General features: G+C 38.5%; 1 protein-coding gene across 6 annotated transcripts in view; it reads left to right on the top strand.

Annotated features, from left to right (window-relative positions):
• FBXO38 (F-box protein 38) overlaps positions 1 to 17,904 on the top strand; it is a 53,607-nt gene extending 35,703 nt beyond the window's left edge. For 2 of the 6 annotated variants that reach the window (XM_032626101.1, XM_032626102.1), the window contains exons 13-22: positions 399 to 518; positions 1,962 to 2,141; positions 3,721 to 4,488; positions 9,520 to 9,620; positions 9,837 to 9,939; positions 12,810 to 12,976; positions 14,894 to 15,039; positions 15,522 to 15,625; positions 16,115 to 16,228; positions 17,017 to 17,904. In XM_032626101.1, coding sequence (XP_032481992.1) covers positions 399 to 518; positions 1,962 to 2,141; positions 3,721 to 4,488; positions 9,520 to 9,620; positions 9,837 to 9,939; positions 12,810 to 12,976; positions 14,894 to 15,039; positions 15,522 to 15,625; positions 16,115 to 16,228; positions 17,017 to 17,195 — 1,982 coding nt within the window. In that variant the 3' untranslated portion in view covers positions 17,196 to 17,904. Of the gene's footprint in view, positions 1 to 398; positions 519 to 1,961; positions 2,142 to 3,717; positions 4,489 to 9,519; positions 9,621 to 9,836; positions 9,940 to 12,809; positions 12,977 to 14,893; positions 15,040 to 15,521; positions 15,626 to 16,114; positions 16,229 to 17,016 lie in introns of all 6 variants that reach the window. The other 4 variants (XM_032626106.1, XM_032626105.1, XM_032626104.1 and 1 more) reach the window with 4 other exon arrangements.
• The last annotated feature ends 280 nt before the right edge of the window (positions 17,905 to 18,184 follow it).

Here is an 18,184-nt window from a genome sequence, read left to right as displayed (position 1 = left end):
AGATGATCGTAAGGTCTTCCAGTAGCTGGCTCTCACTGCCATTAGGCAAATAGCTTAGAGGGAGACAAACAGTTGCCTCATAAGCCATCCCTGGTAACATCTTCAGGAATGAACAGGTGCTTTCTTCTTTCAGCGGTGCCTTTCTCCCTGCTTTCATCTTAAAATGATGGACTTTCTCTACCACGTGATCCTTTCCCATCTGTGATCTCCCCTCCTATAGAATTGGACACTCCTTACTGATGTCAATATAATGAAGCACAGTTACATGATGTTCTTTCTGAATGGGCCTAATGATCATGAGGCTGTTCATTTCTCGAGGGTGCCACAGTTTTGCCTGCCACTGTGGTTGTTGTAGGCATCTCCTGGTTTTATTTTGACTGTGATTATTTTTGTTTAAGCACTGAACGAGATGGAAGACGTGGTTCCAGAAGATGGAGAGGTGACGGCTGAGAGTGAGCATGAGGCTCCAGCTCCCAGTCAGGCAGTTATTCCTGTGGACGTCGACGAGGAACAAGCAGGTGAGTGTGTGACTTCCCATGTTCATGGTTCTGAAAACTAGGCCCGACTCTAATGAAGAAAGTAAAACACTGAGAACGATGATTTTTTCAGCATTTCAGCTAATGATGTTACATGCTGCTTATTTTTGACGAGGCCTGTATTACATTTTGATGTTCTTGCTGCGCATGTGTATACATGTCTTATTAAAGTTTGGTTTTGATTTTTTGTAACTGTGGCAGCAACTCCTCTTTCTATATTGGTGTACACATGTGCATATTTGTGCGTGTGCGTGTGTGTATGTGTGGAGAAAGCAAGCACTCAAATTATAGCTAGGAAAATAAACACCCTGATTAAATATTCTGCTTGTCCTCTCCCTTCATTTTGGTGGGGAGAAGGAGCAGTGGAGAGGTTGATTTAATAAACAGACCAAGATCTAGTCTCCGTTTGCCCCTGGGTCACTTACGGCAGGCTAGGAGTCATAGAGTACATAAAGATTACCTAATATAACCTTTCATCTTTACAGATGGGGAAACTAATATTCTTTCAAAAGTTTGAATGATTTACTCAGGACCACTCAGCTACTGATCAAAGGACAGAATTGAGATGAGAACGCAAGTTTTCTCACTCCTGGTCTGTTCAGATGCTACCTTGTCTTTGAATTGAACATATTCTTTAACTACTCTTGTTTTAAGTGTCTTACAGATGCAGTCACTTATTCAACAAATATTTATTGAGTGCCTGCTCTGTGCTAGGCATTGTACAGTGTGACAGGGAAAAGACAGGGAAGGTTCCTTGGAGCTTACATTTTATTGATGGAGCAGATATCAGTCAAAAGTGGGTTGTAAGAGCTGAAGGTTTACAATGTGTAATGCCAAGAAGATAAAACATTTTTGACATAAGTATAATCAAATAAGCAAACTGTAACATGCATCTAGCCTTTCAAGAACATGTCTGTGACATCCAATGCATTAGACCTATACTTAATTAAAGAATGCAGAGTTCTCACCAGTCCCATAGGTGTCAGAGGCTCATCTTCATTTGCTTTGCTTTCATTCATACATTTGCAAAATTAGGAAAATATCTAGCCTATTTTTTAAATGATTATTATGACTATTTTTTTATTTTTATTTTTTATTATGACTTATTTTGATTATTTTTAGGATGAGTATGTGACTGTTTCAAACAGTGAAAATCCTGAAGAGAGATGCCATATGCTCTTCTACTTTAATTTTCCTTTAGAGATACATAATGTTGGGTGGTATATTAATCATACTTAATGTTTACTTTAGAATTAAAGTGTTTTCACAGTGTATTATCCAAGTATATGCTCATTAAAATGAGTGATCAGGGAGGCTGCATAGAGCCAAAGCATCTCTGTGAGCCCAGATCCCTGGAAACAGTACTTTGAGTGAGACCCTTTGTTGGGCAAAAAGTGACTGTTACGCCTGTGCTCTTTCTTTTAGGACCCAGCGGTCTTCAGCGTGTAGTAAAACCAACCCCAATTACTGTCCATGACTCAGAGAGTGACGATGAGGAAGACAGTCTAGAACTCCAAGAAGTCTGGATTCCTAAGAATGGTGCCCGGCGTTTCTCTGAGCGTGAAGAAAAAACCGGAGAGTCTGTACAGTCCAGGGAATTATCAGGTGAGAGACTGTGTCTTACTCTGACCTGTTAGTGAGAGTCACCATGAGAACAGACACACTGGCCTTTATATAATGGTGTCCCTGCCACAGCTTGTGGTGCAGTTAACATATCCTTACAAAATGTGACAGGAGGCAAGAAAGGCAGCAGCCCGAGCAAGAGAGGAAAATCTGGGTGGTGCTATCAAGGGCAGGTGCAGCACAATAAGAATCTTGTGGAATTGGGGCTCAGGGAAGAGAAGACGTGAGGATTGTCAGTCCCACAGTGGAGGCTTTAGGAAGTTGTGGCATCAGAGTATCAGGGATTAGCAAGGGGCCTCTGCATCACATAAAAGATGACAACTGAGTCATCCAGAGCAGTGAAAAACAACCATTCCCCAGTTGGTAATCTGTCCAGTTGTGTTTAGCGAATGTTGGTGGCTAGTTTGGTGCTTGAGGAAGTCCTAAAGTATGTTCTTACAATCCCTTGTCTCCCTTTAAATCCAGTCAACAACCTTCTGCCATTTGCCTCACCAAGAAACTGTAATTCTCTTAACTTTTAGGTTTATACTTCTTTCCTTGTCTTCCCTTCTGTTTCCCAGAACCGTACGCTTACCACTTTCTGCAAAGGATGAGGTTTTTTAAAATTGTCTACTTATTTTTCCTTGGTTACCCTACTCATTAATGTATCTGAATGTTTAGTATACATTTGTATACACGTAACACTGAACCTGAAATATATACACACTTCAGTGTATGGTAAGCTCAGTTCTTTAGACTTGGAATAACTTACTAACCACTGACTGATTACTCAATTCTCATTTTATTCCTTTTAAGAAATTCAGATATCTTTACACTGTGATTGAAAGAGCTTTAACGGACACTGAAATTTAGGAAAAGTAGTGTGACCAGCTGACTAACCTGATGTTTCCTAGAAAGTTTAGTTTCTGAATTTAGAAACCAGATCTTCTGTCAGCCAGACAAAACATTATTTAAGTATTCCTTTGTATATTCATTGAGGCTTACTGTGCCCCAGGTACTGTGTTAGGTGCTGTGAGGGGTGAGATGAATAAGTCGTGATCTCTCTCTCTCTCTTTCTCTCTCTCTCTCTGTGTCCCTCTCTCTCACTGTCTCTCTGTCTCTCTCTCTCTGGAGTCTGGCTGAAGAGTCAGGTCAGAAACATAGATAACAATATTACAGGGCATATACTGCACTTGCTTTGGGTTGGGGTGCAAAAGAGATTGGACAGAGGTCCAAAGCAGAAGGATTGATGAGAGTAAAGGCTCCAAGGTAATAAGGCAGGGGTATATTCAAAGAAAAGTTTGGACTGGGGTGTAGAACGTTTATAGGGAAGACAAGAATGGAAAGTTAGTTTTCAGTTAGGTCACAGTAAGCCTTGAAGGCTGAGCTAAGGAGTATTAACCAGGTAGGCACTAGGGAGCCATAGAGAACTTGTGAGCAGCTGAGTGATGTGGTCACCATTTATACTTTAGGAAAATTAGTTTACATTGTTTCCTGTTCCAGATTTACTCTTGCCTTTTGTCCAGAATTTGTACTGAAATCTTTTCTTTTCCTCGGGCCATTCTTCTTTTTCTGTAAGCAGTAAGTGGAAAAGGCAAGACTCCACTTCGAAAGAGGTACAACTCCCATCAGATGGGCCAGTCGAAGCAGTTTCCCCTCGAGGAAAGCAGCTGTGAGAAAGGCTGTCAGGTCACCAGTGAGCAGATCAAAGCCGATATGAAAGCAGCTAGGGATATTCCTGAAAAGAAAAAAAACAAGGATGTTTATCCCAGCTGCAGCAGCACCACCGCCAGCACAGTGGGGAACTCCAGCTCGCACAGCACTGCTTCTCAAAGCCCCGACTTTGTAAGGACGGTGAACAGCAGCGGCTCTTCCGAGCCTAGCCCTACAGAAGTGGATGTGTCCAGGCAGTGTGTCTGCTCCCCCGGTGGGTCAGAGGACTCTGAGGCCATGGAGGAGGGAGATGCAGAGAGTTCTGTCTGCCCCAGATGCTGCTGTCACAGGCCCCAGGAATCCCAAAGGAGAACTAGCAGGTGTTCTGATGAGGAACGTCCTTCAACCAGCCGAGCCTGTGTTGTGAATGGCCCGGATGGTACGAGATCCGCCTTTTCCTTTAGGACTCTGCCACCAGGGGGGTCTTCAGGCCCAGCACATGATGAGAGGACTAATGGGAGTGGCTCTGGGGCTACAGGTGAGGACAGGAGGGGGAGCTCCCAGCCTGAGAGCTGTGACGTGCAGTCTAATGAAGACTACCCTCGGAGGCCCCTAACAAGGGCCAGGAGCAGACTCTCCCATGTACCGCTGGTATCTGAGTCAGGTATGACAACGCTGCCAGGATTAGCTACTGCAGGTTAGGACTTGAGAAGGGCATTTGCTCCTTCCATAAGTTTTCTTACATAAAGCCAGTTGGGCAAATTGATTTCTACATTGGGGTTCTGCGCTCATACAGATTTTGAGCTCACTTTCAGTGATGGGGTGGGGGTGGGGAGCGGGGGTGGCATGTAAAACAGCTTGTAAAATACCAGCCAGGAGAGGCACAGAGAGTTAAGCTTCTGAGAAGAGTGCGACTGTGTGTGTACTGACCTTATATACAGTGCCAGTCCCACGTCTCACTCCCAGTATGTAAACTCTGCTCCCGTCCCACACTGCAGAGGCTTAACTCCTAGTGCAGTTTAAAAACCTTAGCTGAAAGGTAAGGACTGGAAGTTGCTGGACCAGGGGGGAGCCCGGCGTGCGGGTGCCCCCCCTCCACCTGCCTCTGTAGCGTTGAGTAATTTTTCCCAAAGGCTAGTTTTGCTGCCAGTTAGGCTTGCCAGGAGAAAAGCAGGTAAGTAAGTAGTTTAGCTGAGAATCATTTTGGTGAAGATATCCTCAAGACACACATATATATATAATTTCATTAATAACATTTAGGTGTATGCCGAGGCATGGGGTTCGGCGGGGGTAATAAGCACATTCCTTAATTATAATCCTGTTTATATTTCTGATCTTAGTTTTAAATAATCTCTCCTGCCTTTATTAAGTCATGAATACCTGTCAATGAATAATAATACATTTTATTGTCTCTAAACCTTACTCAATTTAAAAATCTTAAAATCAGCACCCAGTACATAGAGTTCCTTTTTATCTGCTTTTGCAATAAACAGAGCTGATTGAATCATGTGGAGCTAAACTAACAGAAACAAGCTTTCATAAGATAAATAGGAGATATTAATTAATTATGTGCTAATTATCATAGTAGCCTAGGCTCATATTAAAGTATATGAGTTTTATTTGCAGATTTTATTATGCTTTGCAAACATCAGTTCTGCCATGATGAAAATACTTTTCCCAGCTTGAATTTTAAATGGTTTATCTCTTTCTTTATACGTAACATAGGATTTACCATTTTAACCGTTTTGAAGTATATAGTTCATTGGCATTAGGTACATTCGCATTGTTGTGGGACCATCACCACTATCTGTCTCAACTTTTTCATCTTCCCACACTTAAAGTCTGTATCCATTAAACAGAAACACCTCATTATGACACCCTTTGTTGTGTGGTTTTTCATATTTGTTAAGTCAGATCTACATGTTTACTTTTGTGATTTCATTATTTTTATGCTGTGGAAAGCCTTCCCTACACCTGGCTCAGATAATCGTTCACATCTTCTCATTCTTTTATTCATTTACTTATCTTAGTTTAGTTCTTTATCTTAATCTGTGGGAACTAATTTTATTTTTTATTACAAATTGTCACCAAGTTGTCTCAATACTATTTATTGACATCCATCCGTATGTCATTTTGAAATGCTCTTTTATCATGTACTTTGACCATACTGTGGTTTATCTCTGGGCATGCTGTCCTGTTCCAGTGTTCTGTCTTCTTTCATTACTCTTTCGCAAAATTTTCTTGGTTAGACGTGCATTTATCATTTATTTTTATAGTTTTATTTTATAATAATTTTGTCAAGTTTCAGAAGCAAATCTTCTTGTGTTTTGTTTGCAATTCCTTTACATTGACTGACTGAAAAGATAAGTGTCATTTTTACAGCACTGAGTCTTCCTATTTAGGGACTATTTTGTCTTATGTGTCTTGGTAAAGTTTTATAGTTGTTACTGTTTTGGTGGGTTTTGTTTTGTTTTTGTTTTTAACGTGGGTCCTTCACATTAACCATATTGGGGGGAGGGGTGTTAATGTCTTCTTTGCCTTATGTTCTGCTGTTCCCTTTGTCATTTTCTTCTGACTTGTTTCATGACCAGAACCTTTTCTTAGGTTAAATAATTTTCTAGAATTTTTTTAAAAAATTCATTTATGTAGTGCTTTTTACTTTTTAAGGTTAATTATATCTGTTGTCTTAATGATTTTTTTTCCCAATTTGAGAAGACTTCTAATGTATGTAGCTAATGTGTATATGGTAGGTAAATTACTTGCCAATATTTTTAAACACAATACAAATGTCCATTTACTTTCAATAACAGTTTTTCTGGAGAAATGTCAAACTGCTGATTTTTAAATTATCCAGGTCTCTTTTGGAAAGAAGAACAAGTTATTTGGGTGGCTTTCAACTTGTTATTTTTAATCTAGCATGTTTTTGATATCTGTTGGCCATTGTGCTTTAAAAGTTTTAAGGAGGTAAATCCAAACTAATAAAGGAACGAACTTGATTGTTATGGATTCTTTTTTAATCCCTTCAAAGAAAATATTTGAGTTTTTAATTTGGTTTTTGATATACGGCCTTACATAGTGTTAAAACCGTGTTAGAAGTAGTTATTTGTCTTGTGATTTCCTGTTTTGGGAATAAATGCCTCTAAGTTGTTCTTTTTACCCTCATTGTATAATACTTTATAAAATAAATGTCACAAAAATAACTAATTGGATTGTCAAAGAATAGCACTTAAGATGAATATGATATGGTTCTCATGAATACTGACCTCTTTCCTTGACACCCCATGACTGGATTGGTCTGCTTTTCTGTGTTTCTGTAGCATCTTTGCTAATGTCAACTACACCGTGTGTTGTAATTCCTTGTTTTAATGTCTATTTTTCCAGTAGACTATGAGCTCCATGAGGTCAGGGACAGTGTCTGCTTGTTCACCATTATATTCCCAGCTTCTAGCACAATGTCTTACATGGTATGGGGCTCAGTGAATAATTGTGAACTTAATAAGTGGTAGGAGCCATCATATGAGGTATGTTGATGCTGGTGGATGTATGAATTCATTAAGGATTGTCCCTAAACAAAGATTTACTGTCCCTAATAAACAGAGGGAGTCATAAGGAAATAACAAACACAATGAACTCTGTTTTCTTTTTACATTGGGAAGCATTTGTTTTTCAAGATTATCTACATATAAAGTGTGACTTAGTCTTATAAACTTATCATAGGAAACAAACCGCCAGTTTGGGTATCAGGAGAGCAGGAAATTTAGCTTTGAACCCCACATTCTGATCAGTTAAGGAGTAGGGGAAGGAAGCAACCCATGAAGGTGAGAGGCTGAAAACTGGAGCATAGAAGGAGAATGCTAACAGAAGATTCTTATTTGAACACTGGGATGAAGGGTTGGAAACAAACCTGTTTTTGTCTGTCTTCATGTTGTGGTACTGGGAGAGGGAATCAGGACCTATTATTGGTTGTAACAGGAGTATGAATTTTGGCTGTTGTATGAAATGGTGGCTGCTGTTAGAAGATTCCTTGTCAGTGAAAACAGATTGTTCATGAAGCTCCTTCAGGAATACTGTGGAAGGTGGCCTCCAGTGGGTCACCTAGATCAGTAGTTTTCTCTTCCAGAAACCCAGTGTTTTGCTTGGGTTCAGGGTCCTTGGAGAAAGTTTGATGGATAAAACTCTTGGGCTCCCTTTTAGGCTTCAACCAAATTAGCTGCTTTCAATTGTTTTGCATAATAAGATTTCACAAAGATTTCGAATGGTGGAGGAAAGGGTTCTGGTGTATTGAAAAAAAGAAAAAAACAAACAAACACTTGAACTAGATCTCTAGAGTCCCTGTCTAACTCCAAGCCTTTGGGAATTTGTAGTATTTGTACCTCGTTTCCCTATCTTTCTTTGTAATCTTTCATGTTTGAAGTGAGAGAGTTAACCAAGTGGTAACCCTGTAATCTAGTAGTAGTAGCAGTGTGCAGTATGGTGGGATTTAATTCGTAAAGGTCAACCTTTTTTCATTCGATATATGCTCTGCTACAGAGTGACTCTCAAAATGAAGACAGTGACTTTTAGTGTCTTGTCTTGGAATATGTATGTGCTTGTTAAGTTTTTGAGATGAATTTAGAATTTGTATTTAAATAATATCAACATAATATTTGTTTTTATAATTAAACTATGACATTTTAGAACAGTACTAGTAAATAAATTAGGGCCATACTAGGCAGAGTTTGGCAGGTAAATGATTGCAGGTTTTCTAGCATACTGATAAATACATTGGCAAACTGTTCTCCCTTCCCATGTCTCAGTTTACTTATTTGTAAAATAAAGAGAATAATCTATCTCAGAGGGCTGTTAAAAGGATTAAATTAGTTAATACAAGTAAAACCCTGAGAAAAGTGCCTGATACACAGTAAGCACTCAGTAAATATTTGCTGTTATTGTTATTACATTGACGTATCCATGATGCATTCATTCATTCAGTGAATGTTGAGTGCCAGTTCATTCAATAAATGTTCATTTTAGCTCATTGTTAGTGGCTGACATTGATACGAAGATGAAATGACAATGATGTTGTCTTCAGGGAGCTTTTAGTTTAAATGGAGAAATAAAACAGATATACAGGGAATTACAGAACCATATATGATGTTTGGGGATACAAGTGACTTATTAGAATAGGTGGCATTTAAGCTGGACCTTTCAGGGATGGGTAGTATTTCAAAAAGTGAAGTCAAGAAAGGTATTCTGGGCAGAAAAAGCTAAAACAATTAATGGCTTCAGAGGCATTGGCAATGGGAGATGACTAGGATATGGTATGGAATAAAATTGAGAACATTTGGAGCTAAAGCATAGCTCCAAATGTCAGGCATTGAAATGTATTCACTAAGCAGTAGTAGTCAATGCTTTAAAGTTGTTTAGCAGGAAAGTGGTGAGTTTAATCTACCAGTAGTATTTAGGATGGCTTGAGTGCCTAGGGACGAGAATGTTGATTAGACTGTTGGAATGGGCCAGGTGTGAAGAGCGCAGTGTTATGTTTGATGTTGATATGTTTGAGACAGCGGAAGGTGATCATATTTTGGAAGAGGCAATTGGAAATGGCAGTCTGACTGTATTCCTTTGGGAACCAAGTAGTAGAATTGAGAGTTTCCTTGGTGGAGTTTATACATACGCAGTTGAATGTGCTCTCTTTGAAGGAAAGACAGCAAGGCTAAAATTTGGATTTTCCTCTCGCCTTTTTTAGAGGTTGCCAAAACAAAGCCACGTCATGCCATGAAGCGGAAGCGGACAGCAGATAAGTCCACCAGTACCAGTGATCCTGTGATTGAGGATGACCATGTGCAGGTGAAGGAGAAAATCCTTGCTTACCTTTTGGTCCAGCCAAGTTCCTGAATAATGTAAAGGAACTAAAGTTCCCATCTTTACATAAGTTTCTTTGCCCTAAAGAGAAGAGACTGGTAGTAGTTGCTTCTCACTTGTGCCAGTGAAAACACTTAAGCTTTAAAAAAAAAAAGAAAGAAAGTACAGGAAGATACATCTTTTAAATTTTTCTTCTTGTAGGTCCTTGTATTAAAATCCAAAAATCTTGTTGGAGTCACTATGACCAACTGTGGAATCACAGATCTAGTGCTGAAAGACTGTCCCAAGATGATGTTTATCCATGGTATGTATTTAGGCCCATGTCATACAAGAGCATCATGATTGAGTTTAAAGCATTAAAGTCTCATAAATACTACAGTAACATTACTATATTACTTTTTCAAAAGAATCATTATTAGATTTTTCTGTCCTCATTCTGTAGTTCTCAACTAATTATTCCATCATATTTCAAGGGACCATGTGCAGAGCCTTGGTTCATCTTTTAATATATAGCCTCTCCTCCAGTTTCCTCCAAATGATAATTACAACCTGATCTGACAGAGGTTAAGTTAACAGCATATATGGGCTTTGGAGTCAAGTAGGCCTCACCTTGAATCCTGTCTTTGCTATTTTCTAGCTGTGTGATGTTGGACATGTTTTATGTATGTTTTGGGAGGAGGGGGGAATAGTGACTGAGCTGTAAGTGCTTAACGGCACTGGATTTGATTGATATCATCAATCATAACCTCAATTCATGGCACATTATCCTTAGTCCAAGCCCCACTTTTCTTTTCAGTCCCATTTCTCCCTCATTGCCAATCGCATCGGCTCCCATCACCTGTAGTCAGGTATTTAATGTTATGTCCTTTCAGTCTATCTTTCATGTCTTTATAGACATATCTGTCTCTGAACAAATAATAGGGTATTATTTTGTGTGAGTTTTTAACTTTTTAGATACATAATATGTCTCATACATGATCTGTTTATTTTTCCATTTTACTCAAATTTATATTTTTGATACCTATCCATATAAAATTATGAAGAACTGACTTGTTCCTTGCCTTGTGCAGTTTATATATATTCTGCATTCATTTTTTTCAGTGTGTGAAGTATACATAATTTTACTTACCTTATAAAGCATTTGTGAAGGTTAAATGGAGTGGTTGATACATGCACACATGTGTGTATATGTGGATGTATGTACCTACACATAAACACAGTAGAGGGTCTGACCTCTAGTAAAAGCCTAGTAAATGTTCATTAGTATTAGTATGGCAAAAAAATATTTAGGGGCTTTCTATTTTTTGCACTTCTCCAATACTGATAGTAAACAAAAGAAGGAAATCCTTACCAAACATTTTGTCATAAACTAGGAAAATCCCAAAAAGGAGAGATAAAACAAATTTAAGCACTACCTCTCTCTTGAATTCTAGAAGACTCCAGACATGGGGACCCCAAACCCCGTGTTTACCCTTAAAAGGTGGTACTTTATCTCATGTTGAAGTGTCCCCCTAAAACGGAACGGGGGTCTTTCAAAAGCTCAGAGATCATAGCCAACAGCAGAGCCCAGACTAGCATAAGAGCTTTCAGTGTGTCAGCACTCTACTCTTTGAGGTCTGAGACTCTACCTTCGGACTCTGCTGGTTAACTTCTCATTCCTGTCTCTATTCTGAGCTCTCTGAGAATCTGACTGGTTTTTACCTCTGCACTTGGCTTTGCTGATTCTCTCTATATCTTCTTTAACATTAGTGGTGGATCACATGGCCTCAGGCCCAATCTTTTCTCCTTAAACCAAACTTTTTAGCTCAGCTTATTGTGGGAGAGAAGATCTTAGATAAGAAGCTCAGTCCCTGGACACCCACTGATGGATGGGTTGTCTGTTAACGGTGGATGAGATGACTAAATGAGATTAGAACTGACCTTAGCCAAGTCTGGTTTTACAGCAGGGAACCACTGAACCCTTATCGCCATCTAGTCCTCTCTTCCCTCTTTTCCCGTCCCCAACACTGCTTCCTCTTCCTCCTGCTGCTTCCTCTTCCTCCTGCCGTGTCACAGGAGAAAATGAGTCTGAAAGGCGTAAGACTTGGTCAGTGTTCAAACATCAAAATTACAGGGCTAGATTGCTCAGTAAGATGATGACATTTGGATCAAGAATGTTACAGAACATGTCTTTTATGAAATGTTTAAAAGGTCAGGCATGTTGGCCTTATGGCTAGAATATCTTTGATCTGATTCTGTCTCTTGAGTTGGACCAGGTTGAAATCTATGGTAAAAACTGGATCAGATTGAAATGTGAGATTAAAAAAAAGGAAGGGGATAATTTTCTGAAGTGGGTATACTGTTGTAGTTAAATGTGTCTGTTATATCACAATTACTTTTCTCTATAACCTCAATATTTTGTATGTTAAACGAGAAGAATATTTAATCATGTTTCAGACCAGCACTTTCAACAGAACTTTTTGCAGTGATGGAAATGTTCCGTATCTGTACTGTTCGATATGGTAACCACTGGCTGTTTGTGACTGTTGAACATTTGAACTGTGACTAGTGTGTGAGGAAATAGTTTTATTACACTTCAGTTAATTTAAATTTAAATAGCTACAGGTGGCTAGTGGCTACCACATTGGACTGTACATCTTTAGACTGAAGTATCCAAATATTTCTGGGTCTTTTTTTTTTTTTTTTAAGGTTCTGGTTTTATACTTGAGGTAGGAATTTAAATCAACACTGCTCATTTCCTATGGGTGAATGTAAGATAACGTATGTGAATTATCCCAGGAACCATTACCCATAAAATTGTATAATTCAGTAGTTGCCGTCATTCATTCTCTTCCATATGTATTTCCTAAACAATCCCTATATTTAGGCAACTCATTCTCTGGAACTTGAATTTCTTGCCAGTAACATCTTAGAGAGGAAAAGGTATCTCCCTTCTAGCATGAGGGTGACTGCCTTCTTTTGAACAGGACAGAATCATATTTTCAAGTCATTTTGATGACTGTCAGTTGTCCTTTGCACTAGTACTTGACCTATGTTAAAGATGTTTACATCTGCAATATTTTATGCTAATAAAAGGTATGCCACTCCTCCAAAGAGGATTCCAAATAGGTTATACGTTGCTCTATTATTTTGTATAAATTATTTGTAGAGCTTACCATTGTTTTCATTTTGTAGCTACCAGGTGCAGGGTACTGAAACATTTAAAAGTAGAAAATGCACCAATTGTAAACCGATTTGACTATGCACAGTGCAAGAAACTGAATATGGATCAGGTACTAGACCAGATACTAAGGATGCCTCCTGAGAGAAACCGTATCATATACCTACGCCCCATGCAGCAGGTAATGAGCTCTGCTTCTTTTTGGTGATCACATATTGCAGTGATATTTTTTAGTGTTCAGCCTTTTTGAAATTGGCTTTTATTCATTTGCTGAACCCACAGTAATGATTCTTTAGATTCTACAGAGTTTTTTTAACCAGCCTAGACTACCTTGCCAATCTTCTTCATCAGTGCTTCTCTGATAGATTTTTGTGGGCTTTTAGCAAGTTATATGATGAGGGGAGTTGTTATGCAGCAAGTTTTATACTTATTAAAAGTTGCCTGTGGTAAAGAGCACAGACTCTGGTTTCAGACTTCCTGGTTCCAGTTCTGGTTCACTGACCTGTAGCAGATTACTTAACTTCTATGTCTTAGTTTTTTCATCTCTAAAATTAGAAGAATAAAAACCTGCTGTTACTGTGATGGTTAAATTAATACATGTTAAGTGCTAGAATAGTTGCTGGAATGTACTAAGCAATCATATGATAGTTGCTGTTACTATTATCATCATTATTATAATAGTAAACTTTTTATAGTACCTATGAGATGATGGGTGTTAGCTGAACCTATTGTGGTAAACATTTCACAATATATGTAAATCAAACCATCATGCTTAAGATATGGCACGTATATACAATGGAATATTACTCAGCCATAAAAAGAAACAAAATTGAGTTATTTGTAGTGAGGTGGATGGACCTAGAGTCTGTCATACAGAGTGAAGTCAGTCAAAAAGAGAAAAACAAATACTGTATGCTAACACATATATATGGAATCTAAAAAAAAAAAGTTCTGAAAAACCTAGGGGCAGGTCAGGAATAAAGACACAGACACAGAGAATGGACTTGAGGACACGGGGAGGGGGAAGGGTAAGCTGGGACAAAGTGAGAGAGTGGCATGGACATACATACACTACCAAATGTAAAACAGATAGCTAGTGGGAAGCAGCCGCATAGCACAGGGAGATCAGCTCAGTGCTTTGTGACCACCTAGAAGGGTGGGATAGGGTGGGTGGGAGGGAGACGCAAGAGGGAGGAGATATGGGGATATATGTATATGTATAGCTGATTTACTTTGTTACAAAGCAGAAACTAACACACCATTGTAAAGCAATTATACTCCAATAAAGATGTTAAAAAAACCCCAACAACATCACACTGTATACCTTAAAGGTATACAGTGATGTGTTGTCAATTATTTCTCAATAAAACTAGGGGAAAAAAGAGTAACATTGTGTGTAAGACTCTGTGCTTGATGTTAAAAGAAGGTTTAAAGGAAATATGAACCTTTGCAGTCAATGTTTGAACCTGGCCTCAAAAGAATCATTTCAACAAACAAATTGCTTGTTTAGTGTTTATAATTTGCTGGGGCTGAAAAATAACACAGGACATCATCCTTCTTGAGAAGTTTGCCTTTCCACGAAGGGGGTAGACATATATGTCATTAGGATGACAAAGTGGGATTTCATAAGTAAAATAGGGATGAGGGCATTCCATGAGAAGAAAGCAATGTGAACAAAGCTTACAAGGGGGCAAGGAAGTGTGTTCTGTCTTTAGGAATGGACACTAGTCCAGTTAGAATGGGGTATATGGTAATACACATTCACAGTTCTATAGTGCAGTCAAAATTTAAACCTGTAAAGGATATATTCGGAAGTGGATTGCTGGGATCAGTTACCTGAATCCGGATTCTCTGGTTTAATTCACATTTATATAACAGTGAGATGTAAACTGCTGAGCTTACTAAACAGTTGAATTTGCTAAGCCTCATCCCTAGCATGGCAAGCTGTGTTCAGGGTGGATTGTGACTCTTTGATTTTCAAATCAGCCAGAGATTCAAAAACTGAGGTCCCAAGGAAAGATTGTTCAAGCCCTAGGAGATAGATTTCTAAGGCATTCTCTTCCTTGGTCCAAAATCCTCTCTCTCGTGTTTTCCACAGGTGGATACACTAACGTTGGAGCAGAAGCTATTTAGTGGTCCCTACCCCTATCACATCTGTATTATCCATGAATTCAGTAACCCTCCCAATGTCCGGAACAAGGTGCGCATTCGCAGCTGGATGGACACGATAGCAAACATTAACCAGTAAGTTATCTGCAGCCACTGACGACCTTCTAAGTCAGTTCCCAGAGCAAGGATGCCCACAAACAACAAATCCTAATTATTTTTTATTTTAAATGATTTCATCTGGGCTTCTCAGGCACTGAAACAGGAAATGTAATGTGAAAAAAAAGGGAAATGAGGACTTAAAACTAAAATGCGTACATAAATATTTGTAACTTTTTATTTTCAAACTTAGAGAAGAATCACAAGAACAGACCGTACATGTATATTTAGTTTCATTCCTTTAGCCTTACAGCATGGAAAAGAGATATTAAAGATCCTAAAACTGTGATGTTTTACATCATCAGAAAATTTGACTTTTTATGCATTTGTTATTTTGATATTTTGTTTGAGACCTTCATCAGAATCTAGGCATAACACATTTTGATAGTTCCTTTCTAACCTACATCCCAACATTATTTTCAGTTTTATAATTTTTATTTAATTTTTCTTGTTGCCTCCAGAGAGCTCATTAAGTATGAATTCTTCCCTGAAGCCACACGAAGTGAAGATGACTTAAAGAAGTATCCCAAATACCCATGGGGTAGAGAAATCTATACTTTAGAAGGTGAGCATTTTATTTGTAAATGGTTGGAAAGCTAAATAACTGTTAACTAATTAGATGGAGAGACATGTCTTAGGGAAGATTGGAGTAGGAGCCTAACAATTTGTCAAAATAATGGGAATATTGAATATCTGCAGGTAGCAGGGACCAGATAAATAGTGCTCTCTCTGTATGAGTCTTTAGCATCCCTAAAATAATCAGCAGTACTGAAACACAAAAAGTGAAAGAAAATTGAAACTTGCTATACAGTTTGAAAGCTGCAGTGACTTGAGGAAACCTGTGTCAGCCTCTTTATTTTGTGTGTATATATATGTACACATATATAGAAAGGGAAACTGAGGCTTAATGGAAGCAAAGGATGACCAAAATCATATGACTCAATAGTAGCAGAGCTAGAATTGGAATTTATATCTGATGCTGCTTTCAAAATACTAACAGCGTTCGGCCCTATCATTACTTCCACCCCAGTAGCACTGTTGATCTGTCTTTTAGGTGTTGTGGATGGAGCGCCGTATTCCATGATTTCTGACTTCCCTTGGTTGAGATCACTACGGGCAGCAGAACCCAACAGCTTTGCCAGATATGATTTTGAGGATGATGAAGAAAGTAATTATGTCCTGACTTGATTTTTATTCTCTAGTTTGAGGTTATCCTACGGTGTTAGATACTTAGTATTTTGTCTGTGTTACGAGCGGCGCAGCTTTTTATCACTTCCCATATAAATGTTTTTGCTTTTTGTTATTGTTTGGTTCACCCCTTGCTAAAAAAAAAACAGCTCTAAATGTATACAACAGGTAACCAGTTGACTTACTAGGGATATATGAAGGTTGGTGGAAAGGATTCCTTCAGACAGATTGTCCTACCTAGATTTTTTTATTACCTAAATGTTTATAATCTTGTTACTCCTTATTGAAGAATTTGGTCAACTATATTGTTTCAGAACTGTTCCCGTTATACTAATTATTCTGCTACTTATGAGCTGCTTCTTGTTGGGTAGCATGTGGGAACTTATGATTTAGGTGTGGATACTTGATGGGGGAACTTGAAGGGACTCTGGAATATAGTTCTTCTAAGTGTTAGCACCCTTGAATATCCATTTGTAGGAAGTTAAAAAATATATGTTTTAGGAGGAAATCGATTTCATAAACTACATGTATATATGTATGACTTACCTCTCTGGTACATTTTTCACCTTGGGCCTTTAATCATGTGTGCTCTTTTTGGCATCAAACATAGTATATAACCAAACTGATGGGGACCCATTCCATGAGCTATACATACATCAGTTACACTGCATGAGAGTATACAGGCATATCTCATGGACCAGCTAAATCAGAGTGGCTTTCCAAATGATTCTGATAATCTTGTTTCCCCTTTTCTTTCTAATTTCCAAGGCACCATCTATGCTCCTCGAAGGAAAGGGCAGCTGTCTGCAGACATCTGTATGGAAACAATAGGAGAGGAAATTTCAGAGATGCGTCAGATGAAGAAGGGCGTGTTTCAGCGAGTAGTGGCAATTTTTATCCACTATTGTGACGTCAATGGAGAGCCTGTTGAAGATGACTACATTTAACTGGTCCCTCCTCTTTCCAGCTATTCTGGCAGTAAGCTGCTTGGGCCATCCAGCTGCCAGAGAGCTTCACAGAGGCTTGCGGCATGCAGTTGGGAGGCTCCGGTGCATTTTGGTATATAGGAAATGTATAAGGAACATTGAAGTTGTATACAAAGATTTGTACATAGAGGAAATACACAAAGATATTTCCTAAGTACCAACTTTATATCATATGTTTATACAATTTAATTTAAAAATTCATTTTAATGAAGGCAGAGAATTGGAAAGAGTTCATTTTGTTCATTTTTCCAGGCAGTTCATAAGGTGTCACTTTCTGGCTGAGCCCCTGTTTACTATATTCTTAATCATCACTGTCACGCCCTTAAATCTGTGCCTTTTTCTTCTCGAGCAGAGCTGTTTGAGTAAACCTGTTGAAGCGTCTTTTTGTCTCTTGTGCTCTTTTTGTGTTACTATTAAAACTCCAACTAAACCCTATGGTCAGAGGTGGCTGTATGTTTGTTTCTGTACAAAATTGTGGTTCTTTTTCCTCTTGGTATTGTAGTTGCCATATTTCTTAAAATCAAGTAAAAAAAAAAAGACTCATAGGTTTAAAAAAAAACTGAGTTTGAGGGGGAAATGGAAAAGTTTCCAAAGCATTTCTAGTTATTTATTTCCATATTGTGTATATGCTTTATCTTGAATATAAAAATAAAAATTTATTAAAAACTTTTTTCTTGCCTTGGAACTGAATCCCTCATTTTAAAGAAGAGTAGCAAGTACTACACAGAAAAGGAATGTGTAGTTGTGTCTAAGTAAGATTTCAGTGTAGTCTAATCTCTGATCTCTTTTTTTAAAGTTCCGTGGCTGCAAGATGTTTAACTCACAGAACTCTTTATGACAGAACACTGGGAACAGCAGAATTTCCCCAAATATCTGGTCTTCAGGAGATGGCCTTGCTCCTTTCTCAAGGAGAGAAATTCACCTGCTACATGGCAGTGGTAATATGCAGT

Source organism: Phocoena sinus, chromosome 3, assembly GCF_008692025.1.
Source record: "Phocoena sinus isolate mPhoSin1 chromosome 3, mPhoSin1.pri, whole genome shotgun sequence".
NCBI classification, from domain to species: Eukaryota; Metazoa; Chordata; class Mammalia; order Artiodactyla; family Phocoenidae; genus Phocoena; species Phocoena sinus.
The sequence above is the reverse complement of the archived record's forward strand: the minus strand, read 5'-3'. Positions and strand labels throughout refer to the sequence as shown.